Consider the following 21,649-nt stretch of genomic DNA (forward strand, 5'->3'; position numbering starts at 1 on the left):
CCTGCTTTGGGAGGCCTCCACTGGGTCCGTCCAGTCACGGCGTGAGGTTTCCGATGACCCCGGGCAGACGGTGGCTCTGTTCCCCAACGTGGGAGAAACCCTGGGCATGGTCTGGCGACAGCAAAGTGCACTCATTCTTCGTGAAGGTGTCAGCTCAGGGCTGTCCCCGCTTTATGGGAGGCCATGCCTTTAATTCGGAAATGTTATGGCAACAGCTTAAAATGCCTCTACTCTGTTCGTGCTGCTGCAAACGTGTACATTATATAGTAAAACTCTACACATCTCTAAGTGAGAAAAACACGAGACTCTTAAACAGGGGGTGGCCCCCGCTCCTTGCCGTGCGGTACTGTTAGTGTGGGGCCCGGTGTTCCTTCTGTGCACCTGCAGCCCTACGAGCTGTAGGGCTGTGCAGTGGGTGGGGGCCACACGCAGCCCACATGGGAATGAGAGTCAGGGGACAGATCTGTCGGTCACCTGTGACATTGACCCCACCCAGCTGCCACCCCTGCCCTTACCTCTGGGACAGCCTGATGCTCAGGTCGCTCAGCCCAGCCCCTGGCAGGGGACACTTTGGTGTTGAGAAATCAGGGGCGCAGTTTTATTCTGGATTGCACATTCTTCTCAAAACGAGAACAGTGCGGAGTTCTGTTTCACGTCACCGGGGAGGACGGGAAATGAGGGGCCAGAGGCCCCGCAGCTCAGCCGCAGACAGACCGCACAGAATCCTCAAGCCCCGTGGCTGATTGGTTCTTCCCGGGTCCCAAACAGGGTGCTCGGTGTGTGTGATGAGGGAGACGGCCGTGCCTCGCCCGCTGTGGTCTCCGTCTCCCTGCCCGCGGCAAGAGTCTGTGCAGATCCGCCCGCTGTGGTCTCCGTCTCCCTGCCCGCGGCAGTCTGCGCAGATCCGCCCGCTGTGGTCTCCGTCTCCCTGCCCGCGGCAGTCTGCGCAGATCCGCCCGCTGTGGTCTCCGTCTCCCTGCCCGCGGCAAGAGTCTGTGCAGATCCGCCCGCTGTGGTCTCCGTCTCCCTGCCCGCGGCAGTCTGTGCAGATCCGGCGGGCCTTTCTCCCAACTCACCCCAGGGCTCTCCGCGCGGTCCCCACATGACCGCGTGCACCAGTTCTTAGCAGGACCGGTTCGAGGACTTGGACACGTCCATTCCTTCCAGCTGGCCCACACTTGAAGGTCGTGCCGCAGAGCATGGACTCTCCACCCCTCAACCACGGCGCAAACAGCCAGCTGTCTTTCCCTTCGGGCGCTGTTCCCGCAGAGGGAGGGAGAGCCTGGGAAACACTCTCCCACTGGCTTTGCCCATTTGCGAAATGGGCGAGTGAACGTGTGTCGGGGGAGTGAGAAGGGGCTGGGATCACATAAAGGTCTAGAGGCCGTTCAGAGACCCTGGCCATCATTCTTGTCTGGTTTCATCTGCCCTGAGCTCTCTGTGCAGCTTTTCCTCCACTGCTCAGGGCCTGGGGGGCTGCTTGCCAGGGCTGGAAATGGCCCTATTGCCCCCCAGTTTTAGATGCTTCCAGGCGCCTAGGGGCAGCAGGCTCATAAACAGATACGGACAAGCAGACTGGCACAAGCAGCAGTCACTCTGGCCGTTCATTACAGGGCTTCAGCATCCCGCGCGTTCATCCCCCGGGCGTGTGGGTGGTGGTCAAGGAGTGGTTTGTTCAGGCGGGTCAGATGGCCCGCGTCTGGGAGCCGGCGCGCCCTGGTGGCGGGTGGGAGGCTCTCTGGCGCCCCCCGGGAGGAACACTTGGGCCGCCCCGGAAAGCGTCCGGAGCGCTTCCGGCCCTGGAAAGCCTGCATTCACTCCCAGGGCCTGTCCCACGGCGTCGGCGCTCCGTTGGCAGAAGCCCTGCAAGGTTTAGGAACAGACCCAGCAAGGGGCCATCTTCACCCTCAGCACTAGACAGGAGTGCGAATTTGAGGGTAGCGGAGCTGAATAGAGTCAGCCTTGCAGGCCCGTCCTTCTTCCCGCGTGAGGTCTGCGTGGATGAGTGGGGGGTCTTCGGTGGCCGGGGACAGCTGGCCGAGGCACTTCCAGAAACCTCAGAGTGTGCACCCTAGCCCCCATCTCCCTGGATGGGAGCCCGATGGCCCTATGGGACGCATCTGCGGTGTAGACCGAAGCGGCTGTCCCCCACGGTGTTGGGGTCATGGGGTCAGGAGGGTGGAGCCCCCGTGAGTGGATCAGTGCCCTCGTAAGAGAGACTGCGGAGAGCTCCCTGGCCCCTCCCGCATGTGAGGACTCCGGAGCTGGGGGGCAGGGCCTCGCTGGTCACCTTAGTCTGCCGGCAGCTCGGTCTAGGACTTCCCAGCCTCCAGAGCCGTGAGACCCAAGTGCCTGTCGTTCCCCAGGCCCCCAGCCTGCCGTGTCTGTTACTGTGTCCTGGGGGACTCACAGCCCCAGAGTCCCCCATCTTTCTGAGTTCTGTCCATGTGTCACATTCTCTCACTTTGTCTTTACCTGTCTGTTGACTTTTAAATTCACCCAGACCAGGTCTTCCCCTTCAGTCGCTCAGCAAACATTTCACGAGCCCCTCTTCTGCATCCAGCAGGTGTTTGCCTAGACGCCGAGATTAGAGCGGCGGAAACAGACTAGAAAAGCTCTCTTGCCCTTATTGCCAGGCCTTCTCACAAGTGAGTTAAACACGAGGCCATCCCTGACTGCTCCCCCAGCCAGGTGTGTCCCGGGGCTCAGCTTCAAGCTCTGTCTGCTAAGGTGTGGATTTGGGCCACCGCATACGTGTGTCTGTTCCCCAGCTAGAGAACACGGGAGCCAAGTCTCACTCACCTTGTATCTCCAGTAGCTACGTTGGGGTCCAACATACAAATAATTCACTACCTATTTTGCAAATAAATGGAAAACAACTTTAAAGACTTGGCCCTGCTCAGAAACTGAGATTTGATTTCCCAAGGGAATCCCCTTCTCCTCCTTCCTGGGCTGTGAGGCATCAGAAAAATGGGGAAACCTAAAAGCATTTCAGAAAGAATGACAGATACTGGCTTGCATCTGAGACGTAGATGCATTCATGTATTTTTATTAAGAAATGGTTTGTGCATCCCGAAGAGTGCCCGTGAGGCATGTGCAGACGGGGCACCCTGAGAAGACGAACGCCTGTGAAAGCCACTGTCCAAGGAAGACTCTTTTTTACAGTTTGTCCTTTCGTTGTTGATCATGTTGTGCTTTCTGTATTCCTGTGTCCATCTGTCATCCCGTGTCCGATCCACACAGAGTGTATGGTTCATGGTTGGTCCAGCCACTCCGTGGCCCGGTACTGGATCCCGTGGGGAACACCCCACTGCTGGGCGATCTTATCTCTGAACAGGCTCAGCTTTGAGACCCCTAGTAAATGGCCTCCCCTTCAGTCCCTTGTGACTTCCCTTCCCGCCTCCTAACTCATCCCTATATACTGTGGCCAGTAGCAGCTTGAGGATGTTCACGTCCTGGAACGTGGCTTCTCTGCCTAATGACTGTTAGCGACTTCCTGGTCACATACCCCAGAATCTCGTGTCCCAGCTGCTGTCCGGGCCCACCTCAGCTTTCCCTTTAGCGTCTCTCTGCTCTCCTCGAATACGTGCTGTCATCGACTGCTTGTCCTCCACGGGCCCGTCCTTCCCTGAATGATTCCTTGTGGTCCCTTAGGTCTGAGCACGGGAATCTCCTGATCTCTGAAGCGCTCCTTGACGCCAGCAGGACTGGCTGTGTTCCCGTGCCTTTGTGTCCACACTCGATTCTCTCTGTACTGTGGTGGTCTGTTCCTCAGAGCGGCCTCCCTCGAGGCTCCTGCTCTCCGGGAGGGAATCTGTCTCCGTCGGTGCGGTAGCCACGGAGCCCATCAGTGTGCCTGTCTCTCAGCAGGCCCTCCGACATGTGCTTGTTGAGTAAAGAAATGAAGGACCTCCTCCAGTTAGATGCAATGCATAGGGCGGCCACCTTCACTGAAATGGTCTGTAGAGAGTTGTGGAAGCATTCTAGGGGCGGCTTTCAAGTGTAATTGAATCTGTATGTCCAAGGATGGCCATCACGCCTAAGTGTATCGCTGTTTGGAGCTGCAGTTTTCTCTCCAGAATTTAATATCACAGAACCACAGTTCTTGGGGCACCTGGGAGGTTCATTTGGTCCGGCTCTTGGTTTCGACTCCGGTCATGATCTCAGGATCTGGGGATTGAGCCCCACGTCAGGCTCCCTGCTCCGTGGGGTGTCTCTGTCTCCCTTTCTCTCTGCCCCCCCCCACAGTCTTTCTCAAATCAATCAATCTTAAAAAACAACAACAACAACAACAACAAAAAAAAAAACAAACTGTGGCTCTAGTTCTGATGTGGTCTCTTACTAAGTGATCTTAGGTAGATCAACTAGCTTTTCTGGCATTAATTTCCATCTAAAAAAAAGCATCTTCTATCCTAAAGTAAGCCTCTGTTCTGTTCTTCATTGAACATGATGGCGAAGCCACCTGCATGTGGTTTCAGGACGTCATCCTGTTTCCTGCTCACGCTGTGTTTTTCTGAGGCCCGTGGTGCTCACAAGACTGTGTCCCTAGGCCTGTGCCTGTCTGTCACGGTGTGGTGTAACGTAGGTGGGTTTGCCTCTGCAGTTGCAGTTGGCTCCCAGGTCCCCGGTCGGGGGTGCCATGGCTTGGCCCACGACCCTGAGCAGAACACGGTCCCTCAGCCCTGCCGGTCTGCCCTTTCCTACAGCCGGCCTGAGAGGTGGCTCATGAAGAGCCAGTGGAGTGACATGTAAAAGCACGACCAAAAAAGTAAAACCAGGGAGAGCATCAAAAATTCGTTGGGCGTGTGTTCAAGACCAGTCGGTTTACACTGGGTTTGAGGAGGTCCAGTTTGAGTCTTGGGTGAGATGTGGCCTGGACTGGCCACGGCCGCGCTCACGTAATTCAGACCATGGTAAGTGGCACCTGCTTTGGTACTTAAGGTTAACGCTGCATCGTTACTGCTGCTCTTCGTACTAGGGATTATGAGCACATCAGGGTGCCCTTTTGAAACGCAGGGTACACGACATTGTATTCCTACTATTCGTCCTCCCAAAGGCTGGCATTTATTCCCATTTTGGGTTGTGTTTTGTTCGGTTTGGTTTGAGTATTTTTGAGACCATTAAACCATTATTTGAAGAAAATAAGCTTCCTGTGTGTCAGTCATCATGAGTGAGGTCGGAGGGGCTCGTGTGTGGCTGTAGGACGGGGCGTCTCCGTGGCGGACGGCAGCCCTGCGCTCACCACTCCGCCGCGGGGCAGAAATTCTCGTTTGCGGGGTGTGGTTTGTGCTCTCCTCCGCCGCTGGTCTTTCCCGTTACCTTCTCCTACTGCCTCTGCCGTGTGAAGACGGCCTCGGTGGATGGGGGCAGGGATCGCACTTACACTCAGTCACCCCGGGAAACGGTGTCTACGTAAATGAGCCCCGTTTGTTAGAGGAAGCAAGCTGGTGAAGAGGCAGAGGTGTCTCCTGGGGTGATCTTAAAGCTCTGGGCGGGCCTTTGTCCCCGCCTCCCGCAGGAAATGCGGCTGCCCGGTGTCTCCTGGCTCCGTCCTTGCCTGGGCCCAGTGCGCAGCTGCAGAGGGCTAACAGGGACAAGACGGGGTCGCACACCTCCTTCTGGGTGGTGCACGTGTGCGCGGGGAGATGGCTGGCTTCGTGTGTTGTCCTCCGTGGCACGCTGCCCTGGGTAGTGCTACGTCTGGCTCTCTCGCATCTTCTCAGCCGTTGCGATGGTGAAATGTCAGACCTTGGCAAGGAACCCGGAGCTGCTGCTTTTAGCAGAGCGCTCCCCCCTGGTGCTCGCGTGTGGAGTCGCAGCAGGACACGAGACGGACCGGGCAGGCGTGGGGGTGAGGGGGCTCTCCCGGCGAGGGGCCGGCGGCCTGGGGAATAGGAGGCCCTGCAGCAGTGCCCCTGCTCTGCTCCGTCGTCCCCACCGGCCTGGGTGTGGGTAGCTGGGTGGCCTCGGGGTTGCTGGGATTTTCCGAGCACACAGGTTTTATTACCCAGAAGGAGGAGGGAGTCCTCAGGCCAGGCTGGTCTGTCTTGCTAGCCCCGCACGCCCGTGGGCCCCGGGATGAACCTGTCATGACAGCGGCCTTCCCCTGGTGTCCGGAGTGTGGGCTCTCACATGCCTCTGTTTCCCGGCAGGACATCGACGGGCAGGCGCTGCTCTTGCTGACGCTGCCCACGGTGCAGGAGTGCATGGAGCTGAAGCTGGGGCCCGCCATCAAGCTGTGCCATCAGATCGAGCGGGTTAAAGTGGCCTTCTACGCCCAGTACGCCAACTGACGCCGCCCCCTCGGAGGGGACCGGCACTGTGGTGATGCAGCGTCTTGGGAAAGTTTGGGGACCAGCGCTTTGTTTTTGGGTGACGGAGCTGATACACACACTTAGTAGCGCCAGAAGGCAGCATGGAGGACCTCCTGCCCCTCCAGCCTGTGTGCCGGCACCACGTTTTCAAGCACAGCCGCCACCGCGGCGGGGGCCCCTGGAGTGCCGGGCACTCGGGAAGAGGAAGAGCTGCTCTGTACGGCCGCCTCTCGGCTTTCTCCCTCCGCAAGCCAGGCGGCTCCTGCGAAGGGCCCTCCTCTGCCACGGCCCACTTGGCTTTGAAAATGAAGGCACAGGGGATGTCTTTCCTGCACGTACCCAGAGAGGACACCAGCCGGTGGCTTTGCTCTGCTCGCTGGTGACGATGCCCGTGTGGCTGTGGCTGCACGGAGGCCGATTTGATCTCGCTGGCAGCTTCATTCTCAGACGCACTGGTTTTGGGACGTGGTTGTAAAAGGATGCGCTAAACCCGCGTCACCTGTCCCAGCTGCCTCTCGGGAAGTAGGAGGCTTGAAGGAGGCGGTATGTCATTGCAATGAGACCGTTCTTGCCAAGCAATGGATGTCTAGAGCCTGTGGGGAGTTCTGTCTGCAGTCTCTTCTAGAACCTCACTTATTTCTGACTTTCTCATTTCATTGTGACCAGATCAGGGAGTGGGTCCTTGAGTCTGCTGGGAAGTGCTGAGCTGTGTATCGAAGGAAAAGCTTAATTTCAGAGAGGAGTGGGAAGAGGCTTCAGGAAACTCTTAATAAGCCAGCTGTGTCCCCTTAGAGGGATCCTGCAGTGAGTGTCTCAATGAAACTGGCTCGGATCCCAGCCCTGGGCTGTCCGGAGGAAGGCCGTGTTCCCGACGGGAGCCCAGGCAGCATTCTGGATCAGTGACCTGCCTCAGCCCTGCTCTTCTGCTGGTATGGCTGATGGCCACCGCTGACCTCGGGTGACCATGTCTCTCCGGACCCACTCGTCCACCTCTGCTCCTGCTAAGGGAAGAGTCTGATCCACCCCCACGAGACACGAGACGAGGTGGAAGAGAATCACATCCGCGCCGTGTTTGCCATTCCTGGCAGCCCACGGTGGCCTAGAGGGTGCCCCTGACGCTTCTCGGGGAGTTCATCGGATCAGTGAAGTCTCTTGTGGGGAGATCTGTGACTCTGAGAATTGCCTGAGTTGTTTGTTTGTTTGTTTGTTGTTATTATTATTATTATTTTTGTACCAAGGCCTTGATCTCCGTCTGCCTGTGAGGGACCCAGTGTGCTCACTCCCACCCAGGGGGCTGCCCTCCGTCGGGAGGACGCGCGCCGGGACACCAGAGCTTCGGAGTCAGGGTGTGGACCCGGAAGGGGAGCACGGCCTCCTGCTCTTGTGCTGCAGTGACCTCGCTCTTCTGTCCTTGATTAGGGTCTCCTGCCTGGCGGGACATCCCAGGCTGGCCCGACGAGCTGTCCTGTCTCCGCGTGCGTTGGGAGGTGTGGTCATGCGTCGGACGTAGCAGGGTCTGACGACTGATGCGAACCTGTGTCCATAGTCTGTCCCTGTTACAGATGCAGACGGGAACCCTGTCCTGCAGGTGACTTTCTCCTTTCCACCCAGCTGATTGCCACCACCAGGTTTTAAACATCTGGCAAGTGGGTCTGCCTGGGGACCTGTGCTGGAAGGACCGGCGTCCTGCCCTGTGGCGTTGGCAGGTGGTAAGGACAGAAGCACCCACAGGGACTCGCTGGTTGGCTTGCAGTCAGGCTTCTGTCTCCCGCCGCCGCCTCCTGCGTTCCCACTCCTGCTTCTCAGCCACATCCTTCCGGCCTCCCACGCCCGCCCTGTGGAGTCCGTGGGAAAGGGATCCATTTCCAGATCGTCGGCATTTTCCCTGCGCTGACTCACTCACCAGCCTTCACTGTGGCCTTTTCGAGCTGAGCTATTCCTGTGGCGTCTGAAATGGGAGTGAGGGGACGTGGGGGCTGCAAGGTAACGTGTTTCCAGAAGGAGTGTCCCCTCCTCGTGTCCTTTCCGGGAACGGCACGGGGGAGAGGTGCTGCGTGGGAGGTGGGGGGTCTTGCAGGCATCTCGGGAGCCCCCCCACCCCCGGAGAGCCGGTAAGCCTCCCCCGGCAGCCTGGGCAAGATGTAGCCTCGGTTGCTGGGACACGTCCTGCTCCCCAAGGGGCTGTGTGCCCCATCCCTCCTTGTCCTCAGTGTCTCTCTGAGCGGCGACCTGTCACTTCCCCCACGTCCACTTGGTGGTGCGCGGTCAGGAAGGCAAGGCCGGGGCCAGAGGCAGACGGCCTGGCTCCAGGGTCACCATCACGGAGGTCACGTATGTGTCCCCTCCTGGCCAGTAAACCTTTCAGGGCCAAGAAGATGCTTCTGGCATGAGTGTTGCTGACGTCCTCCTGAACTTGGATTCTTGGGGGGGTTTCCACTGCTGGGTGCACTTCACCTCGGAGCAAGTGGGCCACCAGTGGTAATGAGTGTTCGTTCCTCTGTAGGATTCACCGGACACCAGCTTCTGGCCTATCAACAGGGCCAATTTCCAAGGCACATTTTGCCGTCTTGCTGTGGTGTCTCTTAAGGCAGGAAACGATGATTTCCTCTCCTACCCCAGCACCACCGTGGCCCCGAGGCAAACCCCTCTCTCGGTTGAAACACCAGCAAGGGGTGCCTCTCCCCCCACTAATCTGACCCCAGACGCTCCAGCCTCTGCTCTGTGTCTATGATAGTACTTTGGGACCAAAGTCGTGTCCTCTGTGTGGCTGGGTCCCGCATCCACCGAGCTGCCCATTACCTCCTGGAGCGGGCCGGGAAGCGCCTTCTCCTCTCCTGGCCCAGCAGACACTTCGAGTTCTGTGAAGTGCGGATAACGGGAGAAGCAGAAATGCAGCATTGGTGAGAGCCCTCGAGCAATCCCATCCAGAAACTACGTGAGCTGGTCCGGCCCCCACCTTCCTGACTGTCTGTGCTGTGTTGGGAAAATATCCTGCCCACAACAACATACACCCAAAAAACCCAAGAAAACAAAACCTAAAGAGTAGGGTAAGGCTGGCATTGCAAACAACCTTCTTTGCTTTTCTAAAAATACGAAAAGAAAAGAAAAGAAAAAAACCAAAAAAGGGAAATGGAAACCTGTTTCCTTCAAGTTGCACTGACCAGAGGACATCCCATCGCTGTTAGTTAGGCTCCTGATGGAAGCGGGGCTCACCCCCGTGTTTGGGCTCACCCTGGTTAGGCCGCGTAACCTGTTCCACCCATATTGGACGCGTCTTTCCTGTGTTTGCTTCGATTGGCTCCTCAGTACACTAGAGTGTCTCAGACCTGTGACCCTCCCCCCACCCCGACCCCTGCTGTAATCTGGCGGGTCGGTTTGGGTCAGTCTTCGAAGCTCGGTCTCCGTGTCCTGACGTCTCAGAATGCCGAGTGTCGTATCAGGCAAGTTCTGAGATTTGCCTTTTATCTCAGACCAAACACCTGAGAGCCGTTCTCCCTCGTCTTGCAAGCTCTAGGGGTTTCCTACTTCTTTCGTAGAGCGCCCATTTATGCTTATTTCTGTATATAGAACTGTAAAAACAGTAGCGTCGAAATCTTCTTTGTGGTTTGAGCGCCCTGGTTGCTTTTTGGTTAAGGTGGTGAATCTAGGATCCAAGTACTCTGTTTTGTCTTTAGAAAGCTGTGATCACATGTGCAATTATTTTTGAAGGGAAAGATAGTACATTAAGGTGTCTGTAGCGTGTAAGGAAGCAGTCGCTGAAGAGATGTGAGCACTGCCCGCGTGTGTTGGTGCAATGGCCAACAGCAAGGAGCAGCTCTACCCGCAGCTCTGACAATGTAATGATGTAATGATTCTCCTGCCGTTTCCTGTTCTTTTCTGTTCAAGAGCTTTCTGGAAATTGCTTTCATCCCTTTAACTCGATTGAGTATTTCAGTTGGTTCTCTTGGCTTTTATCACTCGAGTTGGTTTACAAGTACCCCAAAACATGAACGTGATGAAAGAATTGTGGTAGTTTTGACCCCCTGAATTTACCTAAAAATTGTAATCGCTGCTTTGGGTTTTGGTTTAAAGCAGCTCTAGTTCAGGTGATAAGAGCTAATCCCAGCTGTCCATCTTCCTTGTTGGCTTTAAATGCTGGGGATTCCGTACCAGAGAGCACGTCAGTCGTCTTAGGCAACCAAGCTAGAGCAAGGTCCGCCTGATGGATACTGCGAAGAAAAGGGAACGTCTGGGAGCAGCGTGGGCTGAAACTCAGCTGCTGAGTTGGGAAATTGTAGATGATTGTTCTTTTAAATGATAGAAGAGAGAAACTATCTCACTTGTTGTTCACAGGAGGCACTAGCATGATATCCAGAGGCATAAACTATCCCAAGTCGTGAATGTCAGAAGCCCCGTTACTGTTTTGCGTTCCAGTTTGAGTAGTTCGTATTGAAATCTGATTCATATATTGTGTACGTTTCAGTGTGTAAAAGGAAAAAATTTGTGCTTTTACTTTTGGAATTTGCAGGACAAAGGGCATGTTGTTGGTTTGCTGGAAGATTGTATTCTGTATATATGTTCTCATGTAAATAAATAAATCTAAATCAGAGTTATATTTTAATTTTTATTCTAAATGAAAAGAAACCCTTTTTACTTGAAAAAATTGTAAGCCACATTGTTAATAAAGTAAAAATAAGTTCTGCGGTGCTGTGTGTGTCTGTCTGTGTGAGGGCACTCGGTGTTACTGCTGGGTTGTGTTGTTTGTTGTTCGTCTCTCCCTGCTATGCACCAAAGCGCGCGTTCGTAGGGTTTTAATGACCGTGGCTCTGAAAGTCCCGTGCAATCTCTCAGTTACCTGGTGGCTTCGGAACTTTTTATTCGAGGCATTTGTGTTAATTCTTTCTGTTAAGACATACCAGCATCTCCTACTCAGTCACCTCTGGGCTTTCCGGGGCCGTGGCTGGGTTCTTCCGTGGCCACCGGCTGCGTCAGGAGGACGACAGCTCTATGAGTGGCGCTCGACCACGTTTCCGTGGATGCTTGTCCTTTGAATGATCCCAGTGGGTGTCGGACATCTCAGAAGAGCAAGGGGTGCCCTCACCCCCGGCCCTGCCGTGCAGTCTCTGTCCCCGGTGGGATGCGCTCTGTTCCCTGCCCCCGTCGCTCCACACTCGGCATTACTGAGGGGCCGAGCCAAGGCCAAGGGGACGAGCCCTGGGGACAGGTGGTGGAGGAACGTGTCTTTCTTCCGGCCCCGGCCCACCTGGTCATCCACAGCTTCTTTCTCAGCTTCTGGCTCTTGCCCCTACACACAAGCAGGCCCTGTATGTAGATGCTTCTGTCGTGTTCTGTTTCGAATTATGAAAGCTTTTTCCATCAGCAGCTCCTCACTGCCAAAATCAAAGCCTACGACGGCAGACACAAGCGGGAGGCGTACTGTTCATTTTCTCCAAATACACTAGAAACAAGTCACAGGTTGTAGGGCTGAGCAAGTAGGATTGTGGTATTTCTCTTTGTGCTTGAAGATCCTTGGTGACAAAGAAACACAGACTGAGTGTATCATAAGGGAAAGTGGGAGCTGAACACTTGCCCCGACCTCTGAATTAGATGAGTTAAAGCAAAAGAAAACCCAAAAAGATAAAAAAGCAAAACAAAACAAAACAAAAAAACCCTTCCATTTCTCTCCATCTTGCCACCAAGAGCCGAGTTTTAATGCTTCTGCTGTCTAGCGAGGCTCTTCTCGACTTCGGTTCTCGGAAGCTCCTTGCCCTTTGTTCCGGCACTGGGTGCTGCTCCTCTTCTCCTTCGAGGGGGGACAGTGCTTCCTGGAGGTTCCTGGAGGTTCCCGGGGGTTCAAAGACCACGTAAAAAAATGCTGTTTACCCAGACATGACCTTGGGTGGCTCCCATAGGAAGACAGGACGATTCGTCCGTGAGGTGAAAATACCACATCTGAACAATTGCCAGGCCACCGTGGGTTTCCCGGGAGTCACTTGGTCAGGAGGCTTTGTGACGTCAGCCCGGACGGCGGGAGCTCCTGTGCTGTGCTGCGTCCTCTGCCTGGCGGACTCACGAAGAAGAACGTTCTCGTGCTCCTCTCGGTCCTGTCGGGGCTGGATTTGCACGCCCGCCACGCCAGCCCCATCCAGCCTCCTCACGGCTTCTGCTCTCATAGTCGCTGCCATCTTGGGCTTCAAGATTTGGAAGATGACAGATGTGTGACAATTCGCTGTGCATTGTGGAGGGAGAGAGAGAGACCACGCGGAGACGGACGGTGCCCGCTTGGAGGAGTATCGTGCTTTCCAGACAGTCCTGGGTTGAAACACTTGTTCTACGACATGCCCCGGATGTGATACACAACCTCGGTTTTCTTGCCTGCCGAAGGTAGGTGGTGATACATCCATGCTCCCGAGATAGGATTAAAGATACTACGTGGTGCGAAGCCAAGAGTCTAGCCCAGAGTGGGTGAACCTGAATTCTCAATTCATGGCACATCAGCTCCCGTGCCCGCAACCACATAGTCCGTAGCCAGAATATCTGGGCGACCATAACCATTGTGTCCATTGTGCCCATGGCAGGGGGAGCCTCAGGTACCCAGGCCCAACCCAGTCACACCCTGGAGAGCCTCGCCCCACCTCTCCACCTCTGGATCCTTGGGACGCACACACCATGTGGGAGCAGAATCCGCTTCCTGGAATGATGGTTGACCAGAAGCGTAGTGACACCCACGGGCTGGGGGGTGAGGGTCCTAGAGCTCCAGCTTGGGTCAGGGCAGGAGTAGGGAGAGTGCTCGCAGGACAGTGGGAGTTCCAGGTGGCCTGTCCAGAGAGTCCCCTTTGTTTTCATAAGCAGAGGCCGACCCTGTAGCACATCACCTTGTTGTTTTTTGTTTTTTGGGGGTTTTTGCTGTGCCTTCTTCCCTGCTTTCTTTTCCACTTGCCTGTTGCCTTGTAATTGTATCCCACAGTCAAATACTAGCCTATAAGTGTTGCCTCAAACTGTGTTACCTTTGGAACCCTGAATTAGCCAGGGTGCCAGAAGCTTTCTAGAAAACAGATGCCCCAGATGGGATTGGGGAATCTGATTCCACCCAACTGAAAGCCATTGGGACCCTCTCACTTTTCAGGAGCGGGGTGCCCAAGCCCCGTGATGTGCTCAGCCTCCCTAGAGCTCCTGCCTGTGCTGATGAGGACGAAGGGCAGGTGGGCAAGGCTCCTAGCTCGGGCAGGGGAACAGGGCCGAGGATATCAGTAGACACTCTACAGAGGGGCTGCGCTTAGAAAGAGGCAGGCTTAGGAAAGCAAATGACCAGCGTGGGTGCACGGAAGGAGGCTTGTAGAGGTACTCCCATCTTAACGCAGCCACAGGGAAGACCCGCTGAAAACTCAGGCCCAGGATCCGGTGAGGAGGATGGCAGAGATGCAGAGCACAGGAGGTGTGTGGCCTCGGGCTTCCTTCTGTGATGTCCGATGGTGACTTTTTCTGACAGTGACAGAATGAGCCTCTGAAATGTGCAAGGGGGTCATGGAGTACGTAAGCCCAGAACCTTGAACCCTCCATTGCCTTGAGCCCTCCCAGCTGGCCAGCCTTCCCCTTGCCAGAGGACAGAGTGCAAAACTCCAGAACGCAAAATGCCAGCATTCTCAAGATGTCTTGCAATTTCCCTGCCCATCATAGCCTCCGCGGTAACCAGACGGGTCTTCGGACGGCCCACACTGGGAATTACCAACCCTGATCCTGGAAGGACAGTCCACACATGGCAGAAATTTCAGGATGTGGCTGGTGTGGGAGAAGGTGAGGACATTAGACCAGTGCTGGGTACGAGCCTGGGTGTGGGGCATTCGCCTGGGACTTGGGATTTAACCTTCTTGTGAATGACAACTTGGAGACCGTCTGATGATTCCCAGGAAGGGTTCCCAGAGTTTTTCCTACACTGAGCACAAGGGAAATTCCAGAACATCCTCTTCATTGCATGAGGAAGAAGTCCGAAGGCTGGAAACAGGTTGGGTAGAGTCTGTGAGACGGGGCTCAGCGGATGCTTCTGCTTATTCAGAACAGGGTTTACAGGGACATTGGACCTGCACTTGTTCCGTGCATGTGAGGGCTGGCTGTCACTGGAGGGGGCAGAAGAGTGGCCCAGCAGATGCACTGTTGGGTGGTGGGTCCAGGAACACATCTCCCCAGATGTGCTTGGTGCTAGGCGTCCCCTGCACCCCGGGCCAGCACCTCCTTCCTGGACAGCCCAGCCGCTGCACCTGGTGCACACCGCCTGCCATCTTGCCCACTCCTCTGGCCCTGGAGGACTGGTACCGCATGCTGTCCCAAACCACCATGTGGCTGCCCGCCCCCAGATCCTGGGGTGCCAGACCTGTCGAAGTTTCTACTCCTCAGTCTCTGCACCCAGGTGAGGCACTGGGCATTGTTGATGTAGCTTCTCCCCATGGCAGAACCGGAACCCAGAACCTGGACCTGGAAAATGCTGGCAGTTTGTGTCCTGTGGGCAGACTTCGATCAGTGAAAGACAGCAGGTAAATTCCTCTGCCGTCCAACCCCAGATTGCCTGTCCCCACTGTGGAGCTCTATACGTCTGTCCGCAGATATCCCACACGTCTGAACGACCACATGTGCTTTCTCTAATGCTCTACTCCTTGGCTTCCGTGCATTTCCCCCTTCCACGCCTTCCTTCCCCCAGCTGGGATCCCACCAGTAAAGCTGCAGCTTCTAGGCTCATCTCCGGGGTCTTCTTTCCGGGGACCAAGCCTGAGACAGGAGGCAGCTGTCATTGTCCTCGCAGACGCCCTGTACAAATAGTGATGGTCAAATGTCCTGGTGCGGTCCAGCTGTCGTCTGGAGCCCGAGAAACAAACGAGCCTCCTGTCACTGAGTCTTCTTGCCATGACCTGAAGCCTTTCTGAATTACTTGAAGACATGGGTTGGAAGTTCATGTTAGAAGTCTTCTTTCTCGTTATTAAAGTAACGGATGTGCGTTCTAGAAAATGTGGCAAGTCAAGGGCCGTTCTCACATCATGTCCAATGACCAGTCTCGCATACTTCCGGGTTTGCTTATGACATGATGTTGAAATCAGGTTTATACCACTTAAAAACTGCTCACCAATTTATTTTGTAATCATGTACTCGGGTGGAGGTAAAATTTTTAGCTCTCTCTATTTTTTAATGTTTCAATACATTTTTAAGGAATTCAATGTAACAAATGTTTGTGTCCCATCCACCCAGTTTGAGGAAGTATTACTGGTTTGCCGTATTTGCTTCCGATTGATGTGTCCTATAGAATCTTACAGGTGGAGTTGAAACCCCTTTTATCTCCACCCCAAGTCTGTTTCCCCCCCTCCTACCCCAGAGGTAACCACAGTTCTGGCTTTGGTATTCTCTAGTGGTGCGCGGGATTTTTCTACTAACACTTCATTTGTATATAAGCATGATAGCGCACGCCTCTGTTTTGTGGGGTTTCGATATTTTCGTGACTGTTGTGCTCCTTGTGTCATAATGCAATTTACTCTTTTTTGCTCAATATTACGCCTGTGAGATTTATGCACGTTAGTGTTTTTCTAATTCATTTATTTTCACTGCTGCATAAATTCTACTGAACGCATGATTTCCTTCTCCATTCTTTGGTTCTTGGACCTTTGTATTCTGTTTTTCTGTGTCGAAGAACGCTGCCACGAACATTTCTGTACAGTTCTGATGGTGCACACGTGCAGCAGTGTCCCCAGACGCTGGCTCTGCAGGTGGAATTGCGGGTCGTGGGCCACGCCTCTTTCCATCTTTGCTGGGTATTGCAGGGGTGTCCCAAGAGGAGCATCCAGGTTTCACCCCTATGGGGAGTGCGGGAGCTGTGTGTCGCTGCTGCGTGCCCCGACCCACCCCTGGCAGAGTTTTTCATTATTGCTGATCTGAGTGGGGACCTGGGAACTCCAGATCATTTCAGTGTGCGTTTCTATAATTACGGGCGAAGTTTAGCATCTTCATGCATGCTCGCTGGCCATTTCTCTTCTCTCTTGTGAATCACCCGCTCACAGCCTGTGCACCTGTACACAGTCTCCTCCTCCCTCCTCTCCCCACTTCTTTCTCTCTGATTGATGAGCCTTTTCTGAAATAACTTCTTGACCTTAATCCCCTGCATTGTAAACCCATTTCTCCTCTCGGTTTGGGCCCTGTCAGCTGTACCCTGCCTTGGTAGTTACCCGTTTCAATGTTCTTCAGCACACCACTCTTTTCCTTTACGATTCTTGCTTTTATCCCCTTGTTTAAGAAACGTTTTTCTACTCCCGACGACATTCAGAGGGTCTCTTTTATTTTCTTTCATAAGTTAGTAAGTTTTGCTTTTCCAACCCCTCCAGAATACTTTTCGGGGGGTCTTGGTATTCCCCATATTATCCAAAGGGTTGATCCTGGTTCGCAGTCCTGCCGTGTGAGTGTCACGTTCCCTCCCTCACCGGGACTTGGCAGCGTTTGTCGTCGTTATGGGTCTGAGGAGTGTGCGTACTCTGCTCAGGGCGGGAGGGAGACAGGTAGGCTGCTCTGCAATAACGGCCGGAGAATTCCTCCTTTTTCTGTGGACTCGCAGTTCTGCCTGCATCACGTGCTCAGCGTCCGTGTACGTGTGGTCTGTGTCTGGCCCCAGTGTTCTGTTTCATCGGTCTGTTGGTCCGTCCCTGTGTCATAACTGCACTAAGTACTGTGGCTTCATACTGAGCCTTGAGACTCAGAACGGGAAACCTCCCCATCTTATCTTCTTATTGGAAGCCGTCTTGGCCATTCTAAGTCTTGTTCTTGGTCATGCATCTCAGACTCGACTTGTTGAGTTCCGTAGAATACTCCGTTGGGATATTGAGGGGAATTATATTAAACATACGGGAACATTCGGAGAGCTGGACGTCTTTTATCCTGCTGAATCTTTCTGTCCAGAAGGCAGTGCGATCATTTATTTACTCATGTCTTTTTTAAGTCTCTCAGTAAGCTCAGGGTGTCATTCTCCGTAAAAGCCATCTTGACTACAAGTCTCTTCATTATTAAAACAACAACAACAACAACAAAATCTTCCAAGCAGCAGGTCATATGAGAGCATGATCTGAGGATGAAACTGAATTTTGCATTATATGGGCTATTTGGAAATGAGATTTTCGCCCATATGAAAATTCATATGAACATGGGGCTCACAGAAGTTAACAAGTCCCAAGGTGCTCAGCTAGTTGACATTTCTAAAGGTCTCTTCTGCATAGTTTAAATCTTAGTCAAACCTCAGTTTTCTACAAATGGTTTGAAAAACCTGCTTTGCGTGTTATCCCCTCTGACTTGTCATAACCCCTGTAGCTGAGAGGCATGACGTCAGAGTTGGAGGTGAGAACAGTCTGTGTTGTTCTATGCCCCACACTGATAATGCTTACCTACTACAGTTGGAGCAAAGTGGTCCATTCCCCCCCCCCCAACATTGGCGTGAATGATTAATGGTTGACACTGTTGAAATACAGACGTTTTGCTACATGCCCCTTATCCACCGACCCACCTGAAATAGGGCAGCCTTGATATGAAATTGAGCGGATAGAGGTTGTCCCAATAATCCCTGTCAATGAACTCCAGTGGAGACATTGGATGAGATGCTTAGGCATGTGTGAAGCTAATATTCTGATAAGAAACCAAAGAGGACATTACCTTGTAGAACAAAAGTGCTTCAGACCGATAAAGTAGGTACACAGTGCCAAGTGCATTAGGGAACAGGAGAGCCCTGTGCAGGCTGCTCATAAAAGGCCAGAAGCCACATAGGAAGCAGGCAGAGCATTTACAGAAATCCTTGTTGAGGAGGACAGAGCAGATGTGTGTACAGCGAGTTCAGGCTGAAACTTAGAAGTGATGTTTCCATTGCTTTTCCAATCCCTGGACAAAGTCCCAGCCCCGGTTATTGCCTTAAAGTGTGACGGGAAGCTTAGATCCTCCAGGGCTCAGCCAGGAACCAGACATGGGTGCAGGGAGCTGGGCACTGCGGAAAGCTGGAGGGACACACCTGTCCACAAAGAGGCCTGTCTCTCTGTCCTGTGGCCATGTCTTCTCATTTGCCACAGGCAGCTAGAAATCCAGATACTTTTGTCACATCTCCAGATTGTCTGATGCTGGCAAGAAATTCTAACACTTTAAGGATGACAGCGGCTAAAGAAAATGGCCCCAGCCAGATGGCCAGGCACCAGAGCAAGATCTCTGCCTTGCCCAAGCCTGCAAAGCCCTTAACCCAGACACAACCCCCTGGGAGCTACATTAGATAATAAATATGAGGCGTTGACCCAGTAGACTTGTAATCACTTCTTCCAAGGCCCTGAAATTTTGATCTCTTTGGACAGTAATGAAAACACATCAGAATTCATCCTTGCCCAACTGAAGGCTTACTCATAACTGTTGAAAGTCAAAAAAGAGGCTTTCCTGCATCATTTTGGTGTGCAAGGATGTCTGTGTGCATGTTTATGCTTTGGGAACAGGGGTCCTGGCTCAGTGGGGGCCAGTCTAATCCAGGAGAAAGAAGAGGCTGGCTCTCCAGACTTGGTCTGCTCCATGTGGATGGCCCGAGTCAGGGAAAGTATACTTTTCTATTGCTTCACCCTTAAGAAGGGAATGGGGATGCGATGAGGCGTCACGGCTCTGGTGTGCTAGAGTGTTCCAGGACCTACATTAATTCCCCTTACACCTGCAGCTCAGTGAAGACTCAGGCATTATTAGATGCCATTTTATAGATGAGAAGACTGAGGTTGAAAGATGACACCATTCACTTCTGGAGGACAGATCTGGATTCAGATCCTCCAAAGATCATTGGGAACTCACTTGGAACATACTGTAAGCTGCACCTCAAAATTAAATTATATTAGGGGCCAGCTTCTTAAAATGGGGCAGTGTAGGCACATGGCTATAAGCTAGAGATGGGAATCACTTATTAATTGAGCATCTACTATGTATTGGGTGTCCTGCGAGAAATAGAACAGCATAATACTTCGGTTTCCTGTTCAAAGGATACACGATCAATTAGAGGTAATCAGAGTACATACGAGCTTTAGAGATGCTTGCTTTGGGTCAGATCCACGGAGAATTCTGATAGAAACTCGAAGGCTCCAGCTTCCCCTGGGTGGTGTCATTGCATATGTTGTTTATTCTCTTATCTCCGGAATGTTTTCCTTATGTTTTGAAATGTTAGCCTGGCAGCCTGGACAACAGCATCTGGTAATAAGCTGTAAAAACGTGGCATTGTTATGGCTCTAAGTTTTAAAATAGCAAATAACGTAGTTCTGAGTGTTTTCTATCCCAAAGGAGGAAAAAATATGCATTTTTTAAGGCCAAAGGATAAGAAAAATCTTTATTACTATGTTTTCTTATAAAATATATAGAGCAGCATTCACTCATTCAGTCAGCATATGCATCGTACTATGTGCCAAGCAGTTGGCAGCACCACGAGTAACAAGATGTCTACGAGACACCCACTCTTCTGAGACTGTCTAATGGGAGGTGAACATGGCGGGGGTGTGCTAGAGAGCAGCGGTGAAGGGTCTTGGGAGTCAGGCTGTCTAGATGTGAATGTCTATTTTGCAATTTGGATAACGTAACATCTGTGTGCCCTTGTTTATGCGATCTGCAAACTTGGGATAACAGCATCTAGATCATTGCGTTGTCAGGAAGAGTAAATGGGATAACCCACCATTAGAAATAGGCCCACAGAAACGCATTGTTATGGACATCAGTATATACCGAATGTTCATAGAAGCATTGCTTATAATAGCCCTCAATAGCCCAGACGCCAGTCATTAGTAAAATGGATAAATCGGTTGACCACAGAACAATAAAAGTGGATCGTTTATGGCTGTCTACAAAAGCATGAATGAATATTTAAAAACAGTATCTAGGGAAAGAAGCTGCACTCAACCAGACGCTTGATGATTTTGCTTCTACAAATACTCAAAAACAGTCACAATTATGAAAATTAAACCAAATATTTTTATTTTCAGGGGACAATGACAAGGTTGAGCAAGGGAATAGCTACCATAAACTCAGTCTGTGTTGATCGGAAAGGGGTGGGATTTACCCCACCAGGGAGAATGGAGAAGCCATAAGCTGCTGGGGAGGTTTATAGGCATTTGGATGGGATGGGTGTCTGCATTCATTCCCCTGAGAGAATCAAGAGCCTCGCCAAGGTGCGGAGAAGAACGAGGATGTAGGGAACTTGCGGAGGGATGACTGTGGAGGCCAGACAGGTTATGGATAGAAGTGACACTGACTTCTGGAAGGTAGAGCAAGGGTCTGACACTCCCAGGTGCTCTCCTCTGGCCCAGGACCCACTTCTTTGTCCTTTTGAGGCTGATTTATAAGCTCTTTCAGGGTGAGTTAGGACAGTGTGACAACATCACCTTACTTCCAAGGTGTGGCCTTTTCTGAGGTCTCCACTGAATGCTGAGTGTTTGCAAGACTGCCTCTCCACTCTGGTTTCTAGAAGCTTGAACAGATCCACACACAAGCAGAGACTGGAATCAGTCGGAGACTCCAGAGGATTCTCTGCAAATTTCTGAAAGCTTCTCTGCTTGGATCCCTGCTCTCAATTATGCTGCTCCATAAATCCGAGCCTTCTAGGTCTCCCTGGCCTCTGGCCCTTGGACTCTCCACGTAGGTCATCGTTTGAGTTTGAGTCTCTTCTTTGGGGGTGGGAACAACCATCCCAGTTTGCCTGGGAGAGGGGGTGTCCAGGGGCACAGGCTTTCAGGTGCTAAAACGAGGGCAGACCAGGATGCCTGGTCACTGGTACTCACTCCGGAAGGTGTTTCCAGTGGAAAGTGCATGTGATAGCAGGGACGGCTTTGTTTCCTGTGATTCCTGCTTCTGAAAATAATTGTTTCCTGTGTGTTATCTTCTAATTGCTGATGGTGGGAGGCTGGGTCAATATCCTGTTCCTCCCTCATCGCTGGAAGGGGAAGTTAATCTTTTTTTCCATTATGAGTCTAATTTTTTCTTCTACAAATAAGGATACGGAACTAAATCCCAAACCATTGTAAGGATTAAGAGATCATACGTACTGATGTTTGAAACTAATAAAATGTTATCTAAATGCCTGCGTTTTTATTTACTGGAATACTACATCCATTTTCATACTTAAAACACCGTTGCTTATCCCTATAGATATAAAGCCAGAGTAAATCCAAGAAGAATTAAAAATTGGAACGTTAAAGTAATTAAAGTCACCCAAATGGGAGAATATCGTCATGAATACCAAAAAAGAATAAAATTACAGGTGTGATTTTTGGCAGTCAGCAAAGTTTTAGAAAAGCATTTGTAGTTTTATGACAAAAGATTGCTATTTTTAACAATAAAATAGT

At 52.4% G+C, this 21,649-nt stretch overlaps 1 protein-coding gene across 8 annotated transcripts in view; it reads left to right on the forward strand.

Annotated features, from left to right (window-relative positions):
- The window catches only part of SFMBT2 (Scm like with four mbt domains 2), a 302,416-nt gene that overhangs the window by 218,318 nt on the left and 62,449 nt on the right, over positions 1-21,649 (forward strand). For 7 of the 8 annotated variants that reach the window (XM_082740949.1, XM_082740951.1, XM_082740946.1 and 4 more), the window contains one exon: positions 6,153-10,993. The exons of the other annotated variant lie outside the window; for it this stretch is intronic. In XM_082740949.1, coding sequence (XP_082597075.1) covers positions 6,153-6,293 — 141 coding nt within the window. In that variant the 3' untranslated portion in view covers positions 6,294-10,993. Of the gene's footprint in view, positions 1-6,152; positions 10,994-21,649 lie in introns of those variants that run through there. 8 annotated transcript variants of the gene reach the window in all.

The sequence above is a fragment of the Mustela nivalis genome (assembly GCF_964662115.1).
Source record: "Mustela nivalis genome assembly, chromosome: 7".
NCBI lineage: Eukaryota > Metazoa > Chordata > Mammalia > Carnivora > Mustelidae > Mustela > Mustela nivalis.